The sequence below is a fragment of the Crocodylus siamensis genome, chromosome 5 (genome assembly GCF_052110815.1).
Source record: "Crocodylus siamensis isolate JL-2025a chromosome 5, ASM5211081v1, whole genome shotgun sequence".
In the NCBI taxonomy this organism is placed as follows: Eukaryota; Metazoa; Chordata; order Crocodylia; family Crocodylidae; genus Crocodylus; species Crocodylus siamensis.
The window spans coordinates 173,798,346-173,817,344 of NC_143399.1; the positions used below are offsets into that span (position 1 = coordinate 173,798,346).

The 18,999-nt window shown below is 42.6% G+C and overlaps 1 protein-coding gene across 1 annotated transcript in view; it reads left to right on the forward strand.

Annotated features, from left to right (window-relative positions):
• LOC149864925 (phosphatidylcholine translocator ABCB4-like) overlaps window positions 1-18,999 on the forward strand; it is a 99,391-nt gene that overhangs the window by 1,067 nt on the left and 79,325 nt on the right. Inside the window, exons 3-6 of the mRNA XM_090047183.1 lie at window positions 3,412-3,466; window positions 6,902-7,049; window positions 7,912-8,005; window positions 16,770-16,961. Of these exons, the coding sequence (XP_089903309.1) occupies window positions 3,412-3,466; window positions 6,902-7,049; window positions 7,912-8,005; window positions 16,770-16,961 (489 nt within the window). The remainder of the gene's footprint in view (window positions 1-3,411; window positions 3,467-6,901; window positions 7,050-7,911; window positions 8,006-16,769; window positions 16,962-18,999) is intronic.

The following is an 18,999-nucleotide window of genomic DNA, read 5'->3' on the forward strand; positions in this document are numbered from 1 at the left end:
TCATGCATTCTGAGCACCTGCCCATTTTCCCCACTCCTCTCTTTCAGGAAACAGTGGACTGTAACTAAAAATGGATTCTGTACATTTTCTCCTCCTTCCTGTTTAGAAAGCTTCACAGTGCATAAACTTATGACTTCCCATATCATATAACAGAATTGAAAGTAGGCTAGATTTGCACCTTAGGACATTTTTACATGTGCTCTGATGTGTTCTGACTAGAACGCGTTAGAGCAGACTTGATTGAGTCGAGTCTGCTGGAGCACTCAAATCAGAATGCTCCCGTGTGCTGCGGTGTCTCATGTATTTAGCATCCCGCGCTTCAAAGTGGTGGCAAGGGCACTTGAACTACAGCTTGTTGAACAAATTTTAGCTAAAGCACCCCGCCATCATTCTGCAACAGGGGATGCTGAATACACGAGATGCTGCAGGTGTTTTAATTAGAGCGGCTCCCAAGAGCCACTCTGTGTAAAGCACGCCCTCACCCCAGAGCACATGTATAGATGCCCTTATAGACTAACTAAATCAGAGTTATGTAGCATAAGCTTTTGTGACCTGAAGCTCACTTCATCAGATGCTGTGAAAGAACATGTACAGAGAAGTATATCAAATGGATAGTGTAATATAGTGGAGTTACCAGGGGATACAACTCTTCAAACATGCTAGGGGTAGGGATTATGTGCAGGGAACTCTGACAAACAAGAGTTGGGACTGATGTATTGCAAAAGTGACAGAAAGTGCCTTATATGGGTAGGTATGATATGGGTCTATGAGAGTATTACTTAGCAAAATTCCCAGGAATCCTAGGGCCACCTAGTGGGGTAAAGATCAGGCTTTGAGCTTTCATCTGGACCTTCCTGGCAACCCAGAAAGGAAAATACTGGGGGAAATGGCTTTCTGTTTTATCTGTTGGTATCTAGATCAGCCTGGTGGGTTTTTTCTGCAAACTACAGCCACTTTCATCAAAACTTCTAGGCATGTGGGAGCCTTTTCTTTTCCTTTTTAGTAGACAATGGATCATATACCATATAAGGAGAAAGAATTATATCACTGGAATTAATTTTGCTCCTCTTTCATGCTAAGGAAGCAATTCATGTCTAAATAGGATTCAAAACACTTCTGAAGAAGCTTCCCAAACTTTTAATTTCCAGGGCACGCTTTTTTCTGAATTAAACTTGGTGGCATACTTCACTCACCAAGTCATGGGCCTGATTCTGCATGGGATACTAGCCTACCTGGATCCTGATCCTGCCTCACGGGTGTAGCACAGCTGGGGCCCAATGCTTTTCTCAGGGTCAGACCTCCTGGAGCCTCATTTAGCCCATTTTTCGCAGCATACATCTGCCACTCTCAAGGCACACTGCTGTGCTGCAGCATACCCTTTGGGAATCATTATTATCTTCTTCTGTGGCTCGATGGTTTGCATGCTGAGTTAGCAAAGGGCCAGGAATTTGTGACCATTTTTTTTAGATCTGTACTTTGCTATCATGATTCATCGCTTTATCACATTATTATTACAACACTGAAATCTCTGATAAGGTTTCACCTGCCTCCATGGGATTTTACCAAAAAATTCCTAGTGGGCTATTAACATTTCAGTTGTATACCAGTGGGAGAGGTAGAGGAGACAGGGCTCTAGGCAGCTTTTCACATTTTATTATTACATCAGTTATGCCTGCATGGATATAGCCTTGGGGACTAAATAAGAATCACTTCTAAGGGTATGTCTGCACAGTACATCATGATGCTGTATAGAGATATCTGAACTAGCTCTGAATGAACTAGCCTTAAGTACCAAAACCAGTACAGATACATCAGTCTGGCACTCTGCCCAAGCTCATTACTTCTTTTGAGAAGCAGGGTCTATTAACTTGGGGGAACACTAATGGAGATTTCCTGCTTCTAGTAAATATTACCTTAGCTAGCTTGTTCAGAGCTAGCTCAGATATCTGAGCATGGCACTTCATTATACAGTGTAGATATATCATTAATTTATTTATTTACTTATGTATTCCTTATTCCCCAAAAGGCTCGGGGAAGCTTGCAATAAAAGAGAAAAAGACTTACAAAAAGAAAATTGTAGTTGGAGCATCTGAGGTGAATGACCCGTACAATGACCATAGTTACAAATAATGTTGCAAAACAGTTGAAAGTAAAAAGAGAGCAGATGAAATGAAACTTTTCTCTGAAGACTCCAAAGATTTTGTTATGGGCTTATGCTTTTTTACCTTTCCATCAAATTTCGTTTGTTGTGTGACTAGCACAAAATGTTGCTATTTTTCCAAGTTCTTTTTCCTCCTAAAATCTTTTCTTTTCTTCAGCACTTTACTCTTTTTCAAAGCAGAGCCAAGTACTGAAAAGTATTTTATGCAGAGAGCTTTTAAGACCACTGAAGTTAGTAGTTCTCAAGGAAATCACAAACATCCTCCAGTGTTCAGTGTTGTTGGTTGTAGCTGTGTTGGCCTAAGGACATAGGCAGGCAAGGTTCTTTGAGTAGATGTGATATCTTTTATTAGACCAAGTAAATAGTTGGAAAAAAGTTCTTTGCAAGCTTTCAGGTACAAAGCCTCCAATATGCAGAATTCTGCAGTTTGCAGAATTAGATCTTCATTTTTCTCTCTCTCAATTTCTACAATTTTGGGCCACCTGGGAGAGATGATAATACATTTAACAAAATCAGGACTACAATAGGTTTTCAGGATTCATTAACTAGGTAATTTCTTTCAAATCATTACTAATAGCTAATAAAAAGCTTTGTCCACCAAAAAGGGTGGAGGTACAATTTATAGAAGCAAAGAGTTTTATTCCTAGTGGATTGTAAATCTGTTCCCTGAAAGAACAGTAATCTACACTTGCAAAAGGATTTTTTGACAGTATAAATGTAGGGAATTTTGCTGTCAAAGTTGTATTGCTAAGAGATTCATTTTCTTTATGTGCTTAAATGACATTGGTATGCCAGTAAACTTTTAAGACTAGACAAAGCCTTCATGTATTTCTGCAGTCTAAGAGAGGGGTTGGCAACCTACAGTCCCAGGGTGAGAACCAGCTTATAGAGCCCTGGGAGCTGGCCTGCAGAGCTGTGGCTTTAGCAGCATTCAGCAGTGAGAGGGCTCTGCTCACATCCCACTATAGCCTGGCATCAGGGGCTTTGGTGGAGAGGGAATTTCCCCATGTCATATCATAGTTGGGTGGTGGGGAGAAGCAGTGGAAATGGCTGGGTTCTTGTGCCAGCACATTTTTGCCTGGAGCTGGGTCATTCTGGCCCACCATTAGAAAATATTTGCCATCCTTTGATCTAAGAGATGGACTAAAATTCCTTTTTAATTATGGCTATATCTATCTGTTTTAATATTTTAAGTGTTGGCCTTGCTGTAATGATTTTCATAATACATCAAAGCAATCGTGTATTTACAGCAATGAGAACAAGAAGAAATCAGAGAACCTGAATATGGTCAGCCCATTAACAATGGTAAGATTTGTGTTATGTATTAAGTTTCATAATATAAAAATAAAAACCTAGTTACAGTAATATTCCAGTTGTGATGTATAATGGCCTGTCTACCCATAGGACAGAGTCACATGATAAACAATTTGCCAGTACATTTTATAAAGTGCCAGCAAAAACATCCCAGGCCAGGTGTCCCCCACCAAAGTGGCAGATGTTGGCATTCAGTGAATACTAGCAGACTTTCTGAAGAACATTTATGGCATTCATTTACAATAGGTGGCTTATGAGCACAAAGAGTGGGAAATTTTCCATGATTCCCATTCTACCAAGTGTGAGTAAATTAAAACAAACGATAATTACATATTCAGTGATTAAATTAAAAAGTAAATAGAGAACTTCAGTTAAAAAGAAAAGATTCTTGCATCCTTCACTTTGGATTAGCTGGCATTTGTGTCAGTTCCTATATTAATCTCTGCATCCTTTTTTATATTAAGAAGATAGTTAAATTGCACTGGAAGCTCAAATACTACAGTGATGGACTTGCTAAGAAACAGTTGAAGAGATTATATTTTGTTATATTATAAAATGGCTTCATGTTATAACTACTTTTGGTCTTCATGGGCATGTCCACACATGCAGGCATGTGCATTTGCAGCAGTTCAAATAGTAGAGGCACAAATTTGTGCTGGGAATTTTTGCCTCAGCACATGTGCCTGGACATACACTTTAGTGTAGGGCAAGTTGTGCCACTTGGGGCAAAATGACCCTGCCCAGCTCCTCCCAGATTCATAGAGTCATAGAAGTTAGGGGCTGCAAGGGACCTTGCAGGTCACTGGGTCCAGCCCCCCTGCTCTAGGCAGGAAGACAACTGGGGTCAAGTGACCCCAGTGAGGTGACTGTCCAGTCTCCTCTTGAAAACCTCCAGGGTAGGTGACTGTACCACCTCTGGAGGGAGTCTATTCCACAGTTCGGACACTCTGACTATGAAGGAGTTTTTCCTGGTATTAAGCCTGAAGTGGCCTTCCAGGAGTTTGTATTCATTGGTCCTGGTCTTCTCCAGGAGTGCCCTAGTGAACAGTTGTTCACCGAGCACCTGATGTACACTTCTGATATAGTGGTAAGCTGCTATCAAGTCCCCTCTCAACTGTCTTTTCTTCAGACTAAAGAGCCCCAGGTCCCTCAGCCTTTCCTCATATGGCTTGCCTTGCAAGTCCCTGATCATATGTGTGGCTCTTCTCTGAACCATCTCAAGTGTTTTCCACGTCCTTATTGAAGTGTGGCACCTAGGCCTGGATGCAGTACTCCAACTACAGTCTCAACAACGCTGAGTACAGTGGGAGTATCACTTCCTTAGTTTTACACAAGATGCATTGGTTGATGCATGCCAGCATGTTGTTTGCCCTGAGCACCCCCATCACTGCCCCACCTGGCCCCATCTCCCCCAGCCCCCCAAGGCCCCCAGTCCCTGCCCCCATCATTGGGGGAGGGGGGTGGAAACAACCCCTCCCAGCACTTACTGGCAGTTTGAGCTGCCATGGAGGTCACTGGGGCCCTGCCCACACAGAACAGGGCAGAGCAGAGCAGGGTGACAGACTGAACAGCCCCAGCCTGGGACCTGTTGCCCCCCACAGCCCTGTGCTGCCTGGGGGGACTCTGCTGGGAGGCCCTGGAGCCCCCACAGCCCCTGCTCATTAAGTAGAGGCTTTTTTAACTTTTCTTTGTTTTTAAACAAACCCCCTGGGGTTGGGTGGGCAGCCATGGGGGGCTGGGTGTGCAAGTGGGGGTTGGGGCCAGGTGGGTCAGCCATTGGGGGGCCTAGGGGAGTGGGGGGGTGGGACTGGGGGGCAGCCACCAGGGAGCTGCAGGAGCCGACAGGGGAAGGGGCCAGGCAAGGCAGCAATCCTGGGGGCTGGGGGAGAAAGTGAGGGTGGGGCAGGGCATGTGGGCCCTGCAGGGAGATAGCCCCTGTGGGGGGCTGTAACCCCTGAGGGGGACCATGGCCCCTGTTGGGGAGCCATGGCCCCTGTGGAGGTCTGTAACCCCTGTGGGGGCGCCACCCCTGTGGGTGCTGTAGCCCCTGTGGGGGGCAGCAAATATACATTAATGTATTCATTAATTCATTAAATGCATTTAGAATTAATTCACTTTATTATTATGATTGATATACTGGTAGGCTTCCACATTGCCTTAACACTGTAGATATATCAATAAAACATTGCCCAACTGATCGCTGTCTCTCTCTCTCTCTTTATAGTGATCTCTTTTGTTTTAATTTTGGAGGAACATGGATTTCAGGGTATTTTACAGAGTGATTTTGGGATTTTTTTTATCAGGGATTTTTCAGTTTGCCAATAGGGAACACCAGAATTCCTGCTAGGGAGGCCAGTGGCAGGACCCTGGCTACTCAGAGCTGGCACCTTGGATTCAGCTGGCTGTTGCTGACCTCCTGGCCAACTGGTGCCAGGAGGATATGCTTTGGCAGTTCAAAGCAGGTCACCACACCCGGAACATCTTCCAGGCAATAGCTGCCCAGATGGCCAGGCAGGGGGCACACATGGCAGTAGTGCCACACAAAGGCCAGCTTTGCAGCCACAGCCCACTGGCAGCTAACCCAGAGGGGGAGATGCCTCTACTGGCTCTGCATCAGGGTCTGGCTTGTGCACAGCAGGTCACAGCCAGGCAGCAGCCCCCACTGCCAGACTACTGCAGTGGGTAGAGGGTGCAGGGAACTCTCATGGCTGCTTCAGCAGTCCAGCTGGCACAAGGGGTAGTGTCCCCAGGTACCAATTGGCTGGGCCCCAGAAGCTCCTGAGAGCAAGTAGCCTTAAGCTACTTGCTGGGGCAGCTTTTTGTACTGATTGGGCCAGGACAGGGCAGCTTTTTAAACTGTTGGGGATAGCACAGGTGCTGGCCCTAGGCTCTAGCTCCTCCTGGCTGCAGATCTGGGAGGAGCCAGGCAGGGTTATTTTGCCCCAAGTGGCACAATTTGCTCCATGACAAAGTTCATGTCCGAGCACATGTGTTGAAGCAAAAAGCCCCTGCTCAAATTTGCACTGCTTCTGTTTAAGCTGCTGCAAGTGCATGTGCTTGCATGTGTGGACATGTCCACAAAGTCAAATTAGTAAGATATGATCTATGTGTTTTTGTTGTACCACTTTAAATTATAGTGGACTATGAAATGGATAAAGTTAAAATGATACAACCTTTTAGATATAGACACAGTTCTACCAGTATAGATACTTATATTAATAGAACTATTCCTATAAATTTAAAAATATTTCCATCAATTTAAATTTGATACAGTTAAAATATTATGAAAACTGTGTGCATACAGAATAATAAAACCCTAAACTTTTTTTGACTTCTAATGATCTTCATCTGCACTTTTAACTTTGTGTTAATACTTTTAAAATTGTATATTTAGAGAAAATTCAACTTTTGTTTTCCCCTTTTCAGTTCCGGTATGCTGACTGGTTGGATAAATTACTGATGGTTCTAGGCACTACTATGGCAATCCTTCATGGAGCAGGACAACCACTGATGATGATAGTTTTTGGAGATATGACAGATAGCTTTGTTACTTCAGAAAACATATCTTATCCAGGTAAGATAAATGCTTCATGTTACAGGGCTAATGTGTTACATTTAGATTTAGATTTGCCTTTCACATTTCTTTTCTTGTATGTGTGTCTTAGAGCTTCAAACTGTTACATTTCTTTTCTAGTTTATGCTTTGTCGTTTTAAGCTAATTATTGTGGAAAAAAGTCTTGTAATAATCTTGTTTTATTTGGAATCTTGTAACATAGTAGACTAACTGTACAACATTTGTTATCTTTAAGATATAAATTTAACAATGTATGTGTATTGGCAAAGCTTATTTAATATTATTTAACAGAATGAATATTGACAACAACCAGAATACAGGTATTTTAGAAGTGGGGAGAGTGAAGCAGAGAGTTATTAAGTAAAATTCAACAAGCAACTTAGTGGAAAATTATTCTGATCACATACCTCCCACCAGCATGCTTTGATAACTATGCTGCTTTCTTATCAACAATGACTAATTGAATAAAAAACTTACTGTTACCCAGAAACTGGGAACAGGATGTTTTTTACTACTACCACCATTGATTGTCCTCATGAATTTTCCTTGATGAATCTATATTCCTGGATTTTTATAGCAGTATCTGGAATATTGTTTGTAAAGCATTTTTGTGAACTACTGCATAAAACAAACTATAAGAATATGATGGACTATTGTTTGAAAAGCTGTGGCTTTTGGAACTCATCTAACAATATACTGTATACCCCTGCAACTCCCCTTAAAGTCAATGAAGGCCTAAAGTACCTAACACCTCTCAAGCTTTTGTTAGTACCTTGAAAGATTAGCAGTTTATAGAACAAAATTATTAAAATATGCTATAGTAAAATGCATTTAAAAGTTTTTCTTCTATGTTTTTCCGTAGGAAATTTTTCCTTAGGAAATTTTTCTTCAGGATTTTTTTCTTTAGGAAATTTTTCTTTCAATCTAATTGGGAGGCTGGAGGAAGAAATGACCAGGTAATTTGGATTTGTTAATTATCTTTATGGTTGCCTTTCTTTTATGCATGAATATAAATCTCTAGCCAATCCATTTTTCTTTCAAAAATAATGTTTTATTTTAAACAAGGAAATAAATACATAGTGTATGACTTAAATAATGGCCAAAATATTAAGTAAGTCTACAGGAGCCCTTGTTCTGCTGCTGCTTTTGTTTGGATTCATTGCATATGCCTGGAGTGTTCTAACATCTCTATTGCACCATGTGGAGATGTTATCCCATCCATTTCTTTTTCAGGGACTTCCTGTAATCTTCCTAAACTCTCCTTCATGTCAAGGACTCAATGTGATCCACCCCATTCTTCCTTACCCCATGTCAGGGTAGCCTTTACCAAAGGTTCTGTTGCATCCCATTCCATCTTTTCATCCTTAATCCCATCCTAAACTCCTTCATTCTTTGCCCTGCCAGATGCCAAGTTGCTGCATTTCTGATCTCTTATCAAAGCCCACTATTTTATCTTCCTTCTGTGGCTCTTTCTTTCCCATACCTACCCCTCCCCTGCCACCCACCCACCACTCCGTTTAACTGTTTTTCCCTTCCCCTATGCCAGTATCTCCAATTCTACCCTTTATCAGGGGCTCTGCATACCCCCTGAGGAACTTCTCTCCATGCCAGAGTCCCCCATTCTGCCCCTTTTCCAAATGCAAATATTTTTTAATTACAGGCTCTTTTCCCCTTTGTTGCCGATACAAGGTTTCCTCACTCTCTTCCAACCAGTGTTCTGTGTATCTTCCATTCTTCAGCTGGCAGGATTTCTTTGTGCCCTACCACTTGCTTTTCTGTCTTATGCTAGCATTTTCTATTCCTTTCTTCCCATGTAGTAGCCTGTGTATTTGTTTCATTGTCCCCAGTTATTTACTCCTTTTCTTTCTCCTTCATTCTTTCTTCTTTTCTTTCTCTTTCACGGTGTCAGCATTTTGAAGCTATGTTGAAAGAATAGATGGAACTAAACTGAGAGCTGCTATTATGTTAGAATGTGTATATATTATGTTTTATATATATATATATATATATATATATATAATGATTAGGAGTGGATAACGCTAATTCTGCTAACCATGTGAAAGGGTTATATGTGCAGCTTCCATTTCTCCTTTTGGGTTTTCCAGCTTTCACCAAGATCAACAGTTTTACTCAGTGTGTGGACAGTCATATATTTGGAATGCTTTCAAAAGGAGAACATCTCAAAAGAGTAGTTGTTGTTGTATTTTAAGTGTTATGTGTGAAGGAGTTAGTTAAGAATGATTCAAATGTAGCAAACTCACTCCAACTTTAAAAGAGAGTTAAAGGGTCCAAGGGTCAAATAACCTGGGAGAATTCTTCCAGGTTTGTTTTCCTGATAGAAAAGCTTACCCAGAGATGCATGAGCAAACATTCAAAAGCTAAGTCTTTGAAGAGCAGAGAGCTTGTACTGCTGACACTGTGCAGCCAGGAGGGACCAAGTGCACACATCACAGTGTGCTCTGCAGGCTTTCTCAGTCTGCCCAGAGATAAAATAGGAGCAGTGCATAGGCAGCCCCGATTGTCTGACCCAGACTGACTGACTCTCTGCAGCATAACATGGGGATTATGAACAGAGCATGTCCTGTTCCCTGCTTCACTAGAGCAACAGTCCAGCAAGTGGCACAGTTTCCCAGAGGAGGGAGGGGAAGCAAAGCATAGTCAGGAAGCCCAAAGTGCAGTTGGAGTTGCAGGTAGTAAGGAGCGTGAAGGGCAACAAGAAGGGTTTCTACATGTATACTAGCAACATGAGGAAGGTCAGGGAAAGTGTGGGTCCCTTACTGAATGGGGGAGGCAACCTACTGACAGATGATGAGGAGAAAGCTGAAGTAATCAATGCCTTTTTTTACATTGGTCTTCATAGGCAAGGTCAACTCCCAGACTACTGTACCAGGCAGCAGAGTCTGGGAGAAGGTGAACAACCTGCAGCAGTGAAAGAACAGGTTAGGGACTTTTTAGAAAAGCTGGATGTGTACAAGTCCATGGGGCCAGGTGCAGTACATCCAATGACACTGAGGGAGTTGGCTGATGTGATTGCAGAGCCACTGGCCATTATCTTTGAAAATTTGTGGTGATCAAGGGAGGTCCTGGACAATTGGAAAAGGGCAAATATAGTGACCATCTTTAAGAAAGAGAAGAAGGAGGATCCAGAGAACTACAGACCAGTCAGTTTCACCTCAGTCCCTGGAAAATCATTGAGCAGGTCCTTAAAGAATCCATTTCTAAGCACTTGGAGGAGAAGATGACTGATTAAGAACAGTCAGCATGGATTCACCAAGGGCAAATTATGCCTGACCAACCTGATTGCCTTCTATGATGAGATTACTGTCTCTGTGGATGTGGGGAGAACAGAGAATGTAATATATCTTGACTTTAGCAAGTCTTTGATACCATCTCCCACAGCATTCTTACAAAGCAAGCTGAGAAAGTATGGGTTGGATGACTGGACTGTAAGGTGGATAGAAAGCTGGCTGGATTGTCAGGCTCTATGGGTAGTAGCCAATGGCTCAATGTCTACCTGGCAGTCAGTATCAAGTGAAGTGCCCCAGGGGTTGGTCCTGGGACCAGTTTTGTTCAATATCTTCATTAATGATCTGGAAGATGGGATGTGTTGCATGGATGCCATCAAGATGCGGGGTGTAGTAGACACACTGGAGGGTAGGGCTAGGATTCAAAATGACCTAGACAAATTGGAGGATTGCTCCAAAAGAAATCTCATGAGGTTCATTAAGGACACGTGCAAAGTCCTGCACTTAGGATGGAAGAATCCCATGCACTGCTACAGTCTTGGGACCAGTGGGCTAAGCAGCAGTTCTGCAGAAAAAGACTTGGGAGTTACAGTGGACAATAAGATGGATATCATTCAGCAGGGTGCCCTTGCTGCCAAGAAGGCTAACAGCATATTAGGCTGCACTAGTAAGAGCATTGCCAGCAGATGGAGGGAAGTAATTATTCCACTCTATTGTGCACTGGTGAGGCCACATCTGGAGTACTGTGTCCACTTTTTGGCCTCCCACTATAGAAAGAATGTGGACAAGCTAGAGAGAGTCCAGCGGAAACCAACAAAAATGGTTCAGGGCTCGAGCACATGACTTCTGAAGAGAGGCTGAGGGAACTGGACTTATTTAGTCTGGAGAAGAGAAAACAGAGAGGGGATTTGATAGCAGCCTTTAACTACCTGAAGGGTGGTTCCAAAGAGGATGGAGCTAGACTGTTTTCAGTGGTGACAGAACAAAAAGCAATGGTCTCAAGTTGCAGCAAGGTGGATTTAGTTGGGATATTAGGAACAACTTGCTCACTAGGAAAGTGGTGAAGCAGTAGAACAAATTTCTTAAAGAGGTGGTGAAATATCCATGCTTGGAGGTTTTTAGGGTCTGGCTTGACAAAGCTCTTCTGGGAATGATCTAGTTGGGGATGGTCCTGCTTTGAGCAGGGGATTGGGCTAGATGATCTTCTGAAGTCCTGTCTAATGCTAAATTTCTATGATTTTATTGTGGGGTGTTGGTGTACTTCTCTTAGAAGAGAACATGTACAGACATTCAATCTCCAGTGAGAAACTCCTGGTTTTTTCTGGGTTATTTTTCTTGTGGAGCAGTCATTTTTGCTCTGGGATAAAAATCCTGAACTTCTGTACACTTGTGGTTTCTCTTGGGAACAGTGACTCTCCCAGGAGAAACTGGATGTCTATATATGGCCAAAGCTGGAGCAGATTTGCTGCATTTGAATCATTCTCAGCTCATTCACACATAACAGTTAAAACATACCAGCTCCTGCCCTTTTGAAAGAGCTCCAGGTTCCCACCTTCACTAACATCATTTCCTGAAGTTCTGAAATTGATGAGATGAAAAGACACCGAATTACATCAAAACAGAGAAATGTGATCAAGTTGAGTATCTGACTGCCATTGTAATTCTTGCTATTGGGGTAGAGGGAAAAGGGGGCTAAGCAGAGTTGCAGCTCCCTGGTCTCTGGGGCAGGAATGGGCTTTCCGTAGGAGGGGAGCCCACTGCTGCCTCAGGTCCACTACTCTGTTGCTGCTGCTGTGATGAATAGAGTTACAGATCCTAGTCCTGACTGAGATGTAACTTGGGTCTCTGCTCATGGAGTCTGCTGCTTGGAGGGAAGGAAAAGAGTAAAGAGCCATGAGATGCTGAGGGAGCACAGCTGTACTATATGTAAGTGTACAGACTTTACATGTGGTGCTAAAAATGTAGCACTGCAGAGAAATTCCCATTTCTGTAGTGCACTCCCATTTCTGTGGCCACATAGGTGGCATACACATCATACACTGACTTTTTATAGGAGTACAAGGTAATGTCTGTCCATGGCCTGAACTTCTAAAGATGAATTTCAGGAAGGAGAAGATCTGGACACTAAATGAAGATCAGACTGCTGTATTAAGAATGGTAGAAAGACTTAATTTATATTGGTGTCATTCTCCAGTAAAATATTGTTTCCATTTACAGAATCATCTAAAGTATAATATCATACTTTTTCCAAGGTTTATATATAAACATGTAACAGGTATGCTAGGGGGTAGTGCCAATATTAAATGAATCTAGCATACTCAAGGATACAGAGCAGAAGACTGTTTCAGAAAATAGATGGCATCCCTAAAGTAGAAGATGTATGGGTCTACCATGTTTAATGCAGGGATGCCTACACTGCTGCTTTGGCTGACCCCCAGGCCTACTCTCTAGGTCTAACCTGACAACTCTCTACCTTAAAACCCCCCTAGCTCACTTTCAGTGGAAAACTAGCCAACTCCCAAAAGCTCAACAAAGCATTCAAGCCCAAGCCTAGCCTCCAGTGCAATGAATTCAGTAATTACAAAATATAAAATTATATTTTATGTGATTTATATTTTATTTGATTATATGAAATACGTTTTGTATAATGCCTAACAAACTTATGGAATTTATTGCCCAGACATGTCATTGAAGTCAAGATACCAGGAGGATATGATACCATTAGATTCTCATAGGCATACTGAGAACATTCACCTTCACTATTTAGATAGGATAAAATGAAATAGGGATTGAAAAGCTGGTTCTTCAGAGCAAAATGTGGAAACTACTACAATCAGCAGTGTAACAGGGAGCTTAGTGCTCCTATTACTTTAAGAGGTGAAAGGCTGCAGACAGGGATCAGGTGGCTCTCAAGGGAAAACACCTGACCAGAAGGGGGCTGGGCTTAGAAAATATTTAGGTAATATTTTCTTTCATAGATTCATAGATTGTAGGGCTGGAAGAGACCTCAGAAGATCATTGGGTCCAGCTCCTGCACTAGGCAGAAAGGACAGGTGGGGTCAGGCGACCCCAGCAAGATGGCTATCCAGTCTCCTCTTGAAGATTTCCTGAGTAGGCGATAGCACCATGTCTGGAGGGAGCTTATTTCAGTCTGGCCACCCTAACTGTGAAGAAGTTTTTCTTAATGTTGAGCCTGAAATGGTCTTCCAGGAGTTTGTGGCCATTACTCCTGGTTCTCCCTAAGGGTACCGTGGTGAACAGTTGTTCACCGAGCCCCTGATGTACTCCCCTGATATAGTGACAAACTGTTACAAAGTCCCCTCTCTGCCTTCTCTTTTTCAGGCTGAAGAGTCCCAGGTCCCTCCTCGTATGGCTTGCCATGCAAGCCTCTAATCATATGGGTGACTCTTCTCTGGACTCTCTCAAGTTATACCACATCCTTGTTAAAGTGCGGCACCCAGAATTGGATGCAGTACTCCAGTTGCAGTCTCACCAGTGCTGAGTACAGCCGAAGAATCACCTCCTTGGTCTTACTGGCGATGCATTGATTGATGCATGCCAGAGTATTATTTGCCCTGCTGGCAACAGAATCATGCTGCTGGCTCATATTCATGCTGAGCTTTATTATTACCCCAAGGTCTCTTTCATTCATAGTGCTGGTTAGGTTGGCATTGCCAAACCTGTAGATGTTCAGGGGATTGTTTGTCCCCAGGTGGAGCTTTTTACATATCTCGAGGTTGAACTTCATCTGGTTCTGGCTTGCCCAACTTGCTAGCTTGTCTGGATCTGCCTGTTTCTGTAGCCTATCTTCAAGCATGACCACGCTTCCCCGTAACTTTGTGTTATCTGTGAACTTGGCCAGTGAGCTCTTCACCAAATCATTGATGAAGATGTTGGAAAGTACGGGATGAAACACTGACCCCTCTGGGACACTGCTGCCCACATCTCACGAAGATGATACAGATCCGTTTATTAGGACTCTCTGGGTCCTACCCCACAACCAGCTTCATACCCACAGTTAAGCTCACTGTCTTCCAATTTTCTTGCGAGAACATCATGGGATACCAGATCAAAGGCTTTCTGGAAGTCAAGGTATATAATATCCACCACTTCTCCTGAGTCACCTAATCATAAAAGAAGATAAGGTTGGTAAGACAAGACCTGTCTGTGATGAAGCTAAGCTGGCTGTCATTCAGAATCCTACCTTCTGCAAGCCTATCACATATAGACTCCTTAATGAATTTTTCCAGGATTTTTCCTGGGATAGAAGTTAGGCTAACTGGCCTATAGTTACCCGGGTCCACCCTCCTCCTCTTCTTAAAGATGGGCACAACACTGGCCCTCTTCCAGTCCTCAGGGACCTCTCTGGAGTGCCATGAGTTTTGGAACAGTTTCACCAGGGGCTTTGCAATGACATCAGCCAGCTCTTTCAGCACCCTTGGATGGAGTTCATCCAGTCCTGCTTACTTACGTATGTCTAATTTTTTTAATTGATCACACACCAGTTACATGACAACAGTAGGGAGGCAATCAGTTCTGTCCTGCTCATTCTGTACCCTATCAGGCATGATTTTCTCCGTGGCCCGGCGAAATACTGAGGCAAAGTAGTCATTCAGGAGTTCAGTTTTCTCCTTAGTGTTGGTAACCAGATGGCCCGAGTTGTTGAGCAGTGGCCCCACGCTCCCATTTGCTTTCGTCTTGTTCCCTGCATATCTATAGAAGGACTTTTTGTTGTCCTTGATATCTGTTGTGAATCTAAGTTGGATCTCTGCCTTAGCCTTTCTAATTTGTTCCCTACAAGTGCGGGCAGTTGTTGTATAGTCCTCCTTGGGGCCTGTCCCCAGCTTCCATTGTTTGTACGCCTCTTTCTTCTTTCTAAAGAGGACTGTGATTTCCTATTTAGCCAGGAGGGCTTCCTAGCCCTTCTGCTGCCCTTTCTCCATGTGGGAATGGACTTCCATTACATCGTTTTGTTTTCCTCCTTTCAAATCCCAACTTTTCTTCTCCCCTTCTTACTTCCCTGCCACCCTTTTCCCAGACAACAGGAACATACAGTTCATTTCAACACAGACAAACTTTGGTATTTCACAGGCTTCACCCATGTCCAGAACAGATTTAGTTTTTAAAAAACTCACCAGAAAGAATAGATTTAGTTCTAAAAAGTAGGCCTGCCTACTCTTGAAAGCAATTTATAATTACGCATCCTATAATATATGTTATGTCCTGATATCCACCAAAACAGTTTACAAATACAGGAATTATTAATTATTAATGCACAGTATTACATGGATAACTACAGAAAGTGGGCACTAAAAAAACATACTGGATATATTTGTTACTCATAAAGTAAACCTGAAACCAGGCTTTTTATCCAAACATTTATTGTTGAATAATTCCTTCACAGTGAGGTAATGAGTGTCCCTTCTCTTATTAATGTACATGAAAGACTTTTCTTTACAGATCAAACTTATTTTGTAATCTGACACAAAACTAATTCACTATATTTTGTCATAGAACTTACATTTGAACAAATGTTGTAATAATTGTTGTTGTGTTAATGCAGTGCTCCTGATTACTGCAGTCTTCCTGTTTCTGGATTTTCTGCTAAGGGATCAATATTGAACTAACCATAGAATCTTAAATTAGTCATTCACCTCTACAGTACAGTTTAGATACGATTCATGTTATTAATTATGAGGTATCAGAATGTTATTTGTTTCTTTTGCTTGATGGCATAAAGTGGAATAAAACTGAAATTAAAATACAAACAATGCCCCGAAGACTTTCACTGAATATTAGAATTTACCTTAGCAAAAGTAAATGTAGTGTATTTTAAGGATGTATAGAGCCTCTTTTTTATTTGATTGAATTATTAATATATCATTTTTTTACTTTAGGAATATACGTGCATTTTATGTCTACAATATTTCTAAATTCTCACACTAAAGAGTATGCCAAGGTTTGCATACTCAGTTAATGATGATAATATTGAAACAAATTATCTTTCCTGCTTTATAGGATTAAGAGGTGGAGGTTATTCCAAAATCATCCATATGAGTGGTGCTCTTAAATCATATAAACATTTTTTAAAATTCCATTCTTAACTTTTCTTCACCTTACCATACCTGCAGTCGATAAGAGTACCAAATAGAACAGGTTTTGTACACATATCTCACTAACCTCTAAGCTAACAATGTTTACATTAATCCCCATGGGCACACACAAATGCAACTATAATTTGTGGAGGTGACACATTTAAGTGAACAGGATATATAATTTGAAAACCTGGTTGTAAAAAGAATGTCTGAAAAATATTCCTATAATGAAGAGAAAAAGTGTGGATAACATCCAAGAATATTTCATATTTGTTCAGTTGCTTAGGTAAAGTATTGAAATTAAAATCTGTTCCTAGTTCATTCATTTGGAGGGAAAAGAATCCAGTTTTGAAAAACCTCTGCAATTTTGTTCCTTTCAGATATGCATACTATTATTCTGAAATAGGAGCTGGTGTTCTCTTTGCTGCCTACATGCAAGTTGCATTTTGGACGGTGGCAGCTGGCCGGCAAATCAAGAAAATCAGACAGCAATTTTTTCATGCAATAATGCGACAGGAAATTGGATGGTTTGATGTAAATGATGTGGGTGAACTCAACACTCGACTTATAGAGTGAGTATATTATTAACTAACAATTTTGAATTGCCTTTAAACAATGTTTCTTGCCATATCTATGATCTATACTAACACATTCTTACAATTTGTATGAAAAAAAAATCTACTGAATTGAATGTACATCTCGTGTAGGATTTCACAGTGAGGGCCCTGGAATCTGAACTAGTGTGGAAAAGGGATGCCAGAGCAGCATCAACATCACTGCACTGCCAGGATGACTTAAACCTATCTTGATTGATCAGCTTTCATGCACACTGATTGTCAGGGTCTCTGAGTAGGCCTGGCTGGAACAACCACATGAGTTATCACACCTGCCCTTGATCCTTGGCCAATGTGGCTGACCCAGTTCTTTGCAACCAGACTGACTGCTGAAATTGGCCCTGACCTCTTTTAAACATACCTGCAGTCTCAGGCTGCAGATATGTCCATATACAACCTTAGTCTGTTCCGGCAAGCCTCATATTCACCACTCTCCCTGGTTCTTCTGATTTATGACCTGGCTTTGGCTTTTCCTGACCCTGATCTTGGTTCTCCCCTGAAATTTAGTGTTTTTTCTGGCATCCTGACTTAGCTTGGTTTCCTTGACCCTGATCTAGAACTTGGCACCGGTTCTATGACCCCTGGCTCCTGACCTCAGTTTACGTCTCAGACTACGTCTCTTGGATCTCCCCAACTCAGCTCTGGCAACATGTACCCTCACCTTACTAACCTAGTTGCCTCCTAGTTTCCCCCCAGGGCCTATCCACAGGCCTTGCTATCTACATCCTGGATGAATCCTCACAACTATGTGGTACCGGGAAGATGGATACCACCAAGGGTCTACCACCAGAGCAGATTTCTGGGGGAGAGCTGATGGCTGCTTTACAGGGGCTGCAAGCCCACATTACAGCTCTACAAACCCAATGTACCCTGCTTCTGCCTCCACAAGGGGAGACAACTCACTCAGCTTACCCTGAATTTCAGGTTCCACTGCCCAACAATTTCAGTGGAGACCCTTGTTGTTTCTTGGAGTTCATTAATCATTGCTGCCTCACTTTTCATTTCTGCCCCAGAACCAACACATTAGATATGGCCAAGGTAGGGCAGATTATCTGTCTACTCACTGGCGATGCCCTGACCTGGGCTTCCCCACTTCAGAATCAGCAAATGCCCTCCTTGACAACCTTGAAAACTTTATCCAGGGCACAGACAAAAGCTTTTGTGATCCACATCTGGTCCATACTGTGGAGTGAGCTCTTCAGACCATCATATAGGAGTGGTACAAGGTGTCAAGTTATGTTGCCAAATTTAGGTGGTTGGTAGCTGACAGGGTGGAACAAGGCAGCTCAACATTTCCATTTCCACCAGGATCTTTAGGGCCACATTAAAGATAAGTTAGACTGGGTGTAGCTCCCAGCTGCTTTGGATGGACTCATTGAGCTCAGTATCTATATGTGACAACAGAAAGGGGGATAGGAGAGAAAGGGAAAGCCCAGAAGGTAATCTGCCCCTGTCACTTACCTCAGCCGAAGGGGAGAATGCCACTGGAATGCCGGGTTTGGGACAATGTTGCCAGAACAGCTTCTCTGTCCAGATTGGTGCATGGTGGATTCATGAAGGTACTTCCAACTCCAGAGAGGGGCCACCAGGGAGAGTCTGGGGCATTAGGAAAGAGAAGATATTAGAAGGACTTTCCACTGAGGATTCACAGGCAGCTGGGGATGCTGCAGTTGATGTGGCTGTGTCGAGCAGCATTCGAAAGAACACCGAGCAAGAGGCAGCCAGCATTGGACTTCGTGACAACTGCAGGGACGCTGGTGCAGACACCTATAGAGAAGCAAGAACCAGGTCAGATGTGGCTGGGGCAGGCAAGAGACAGAATCTACCAAGGTACCCAAGTGATGAGTTCTAGGTCCCACCCTGTCATCGCTGAGAAGCAGGTCATTGGCTGAAAGGGGACTAAGGCCATACAACACCTACTTATGCCCATCTGTTAAAGCAACAAAAGGAAGGTTGGACTAATGTTGGCCTTCAGGGATGGCTTGAAAGAGCCAAC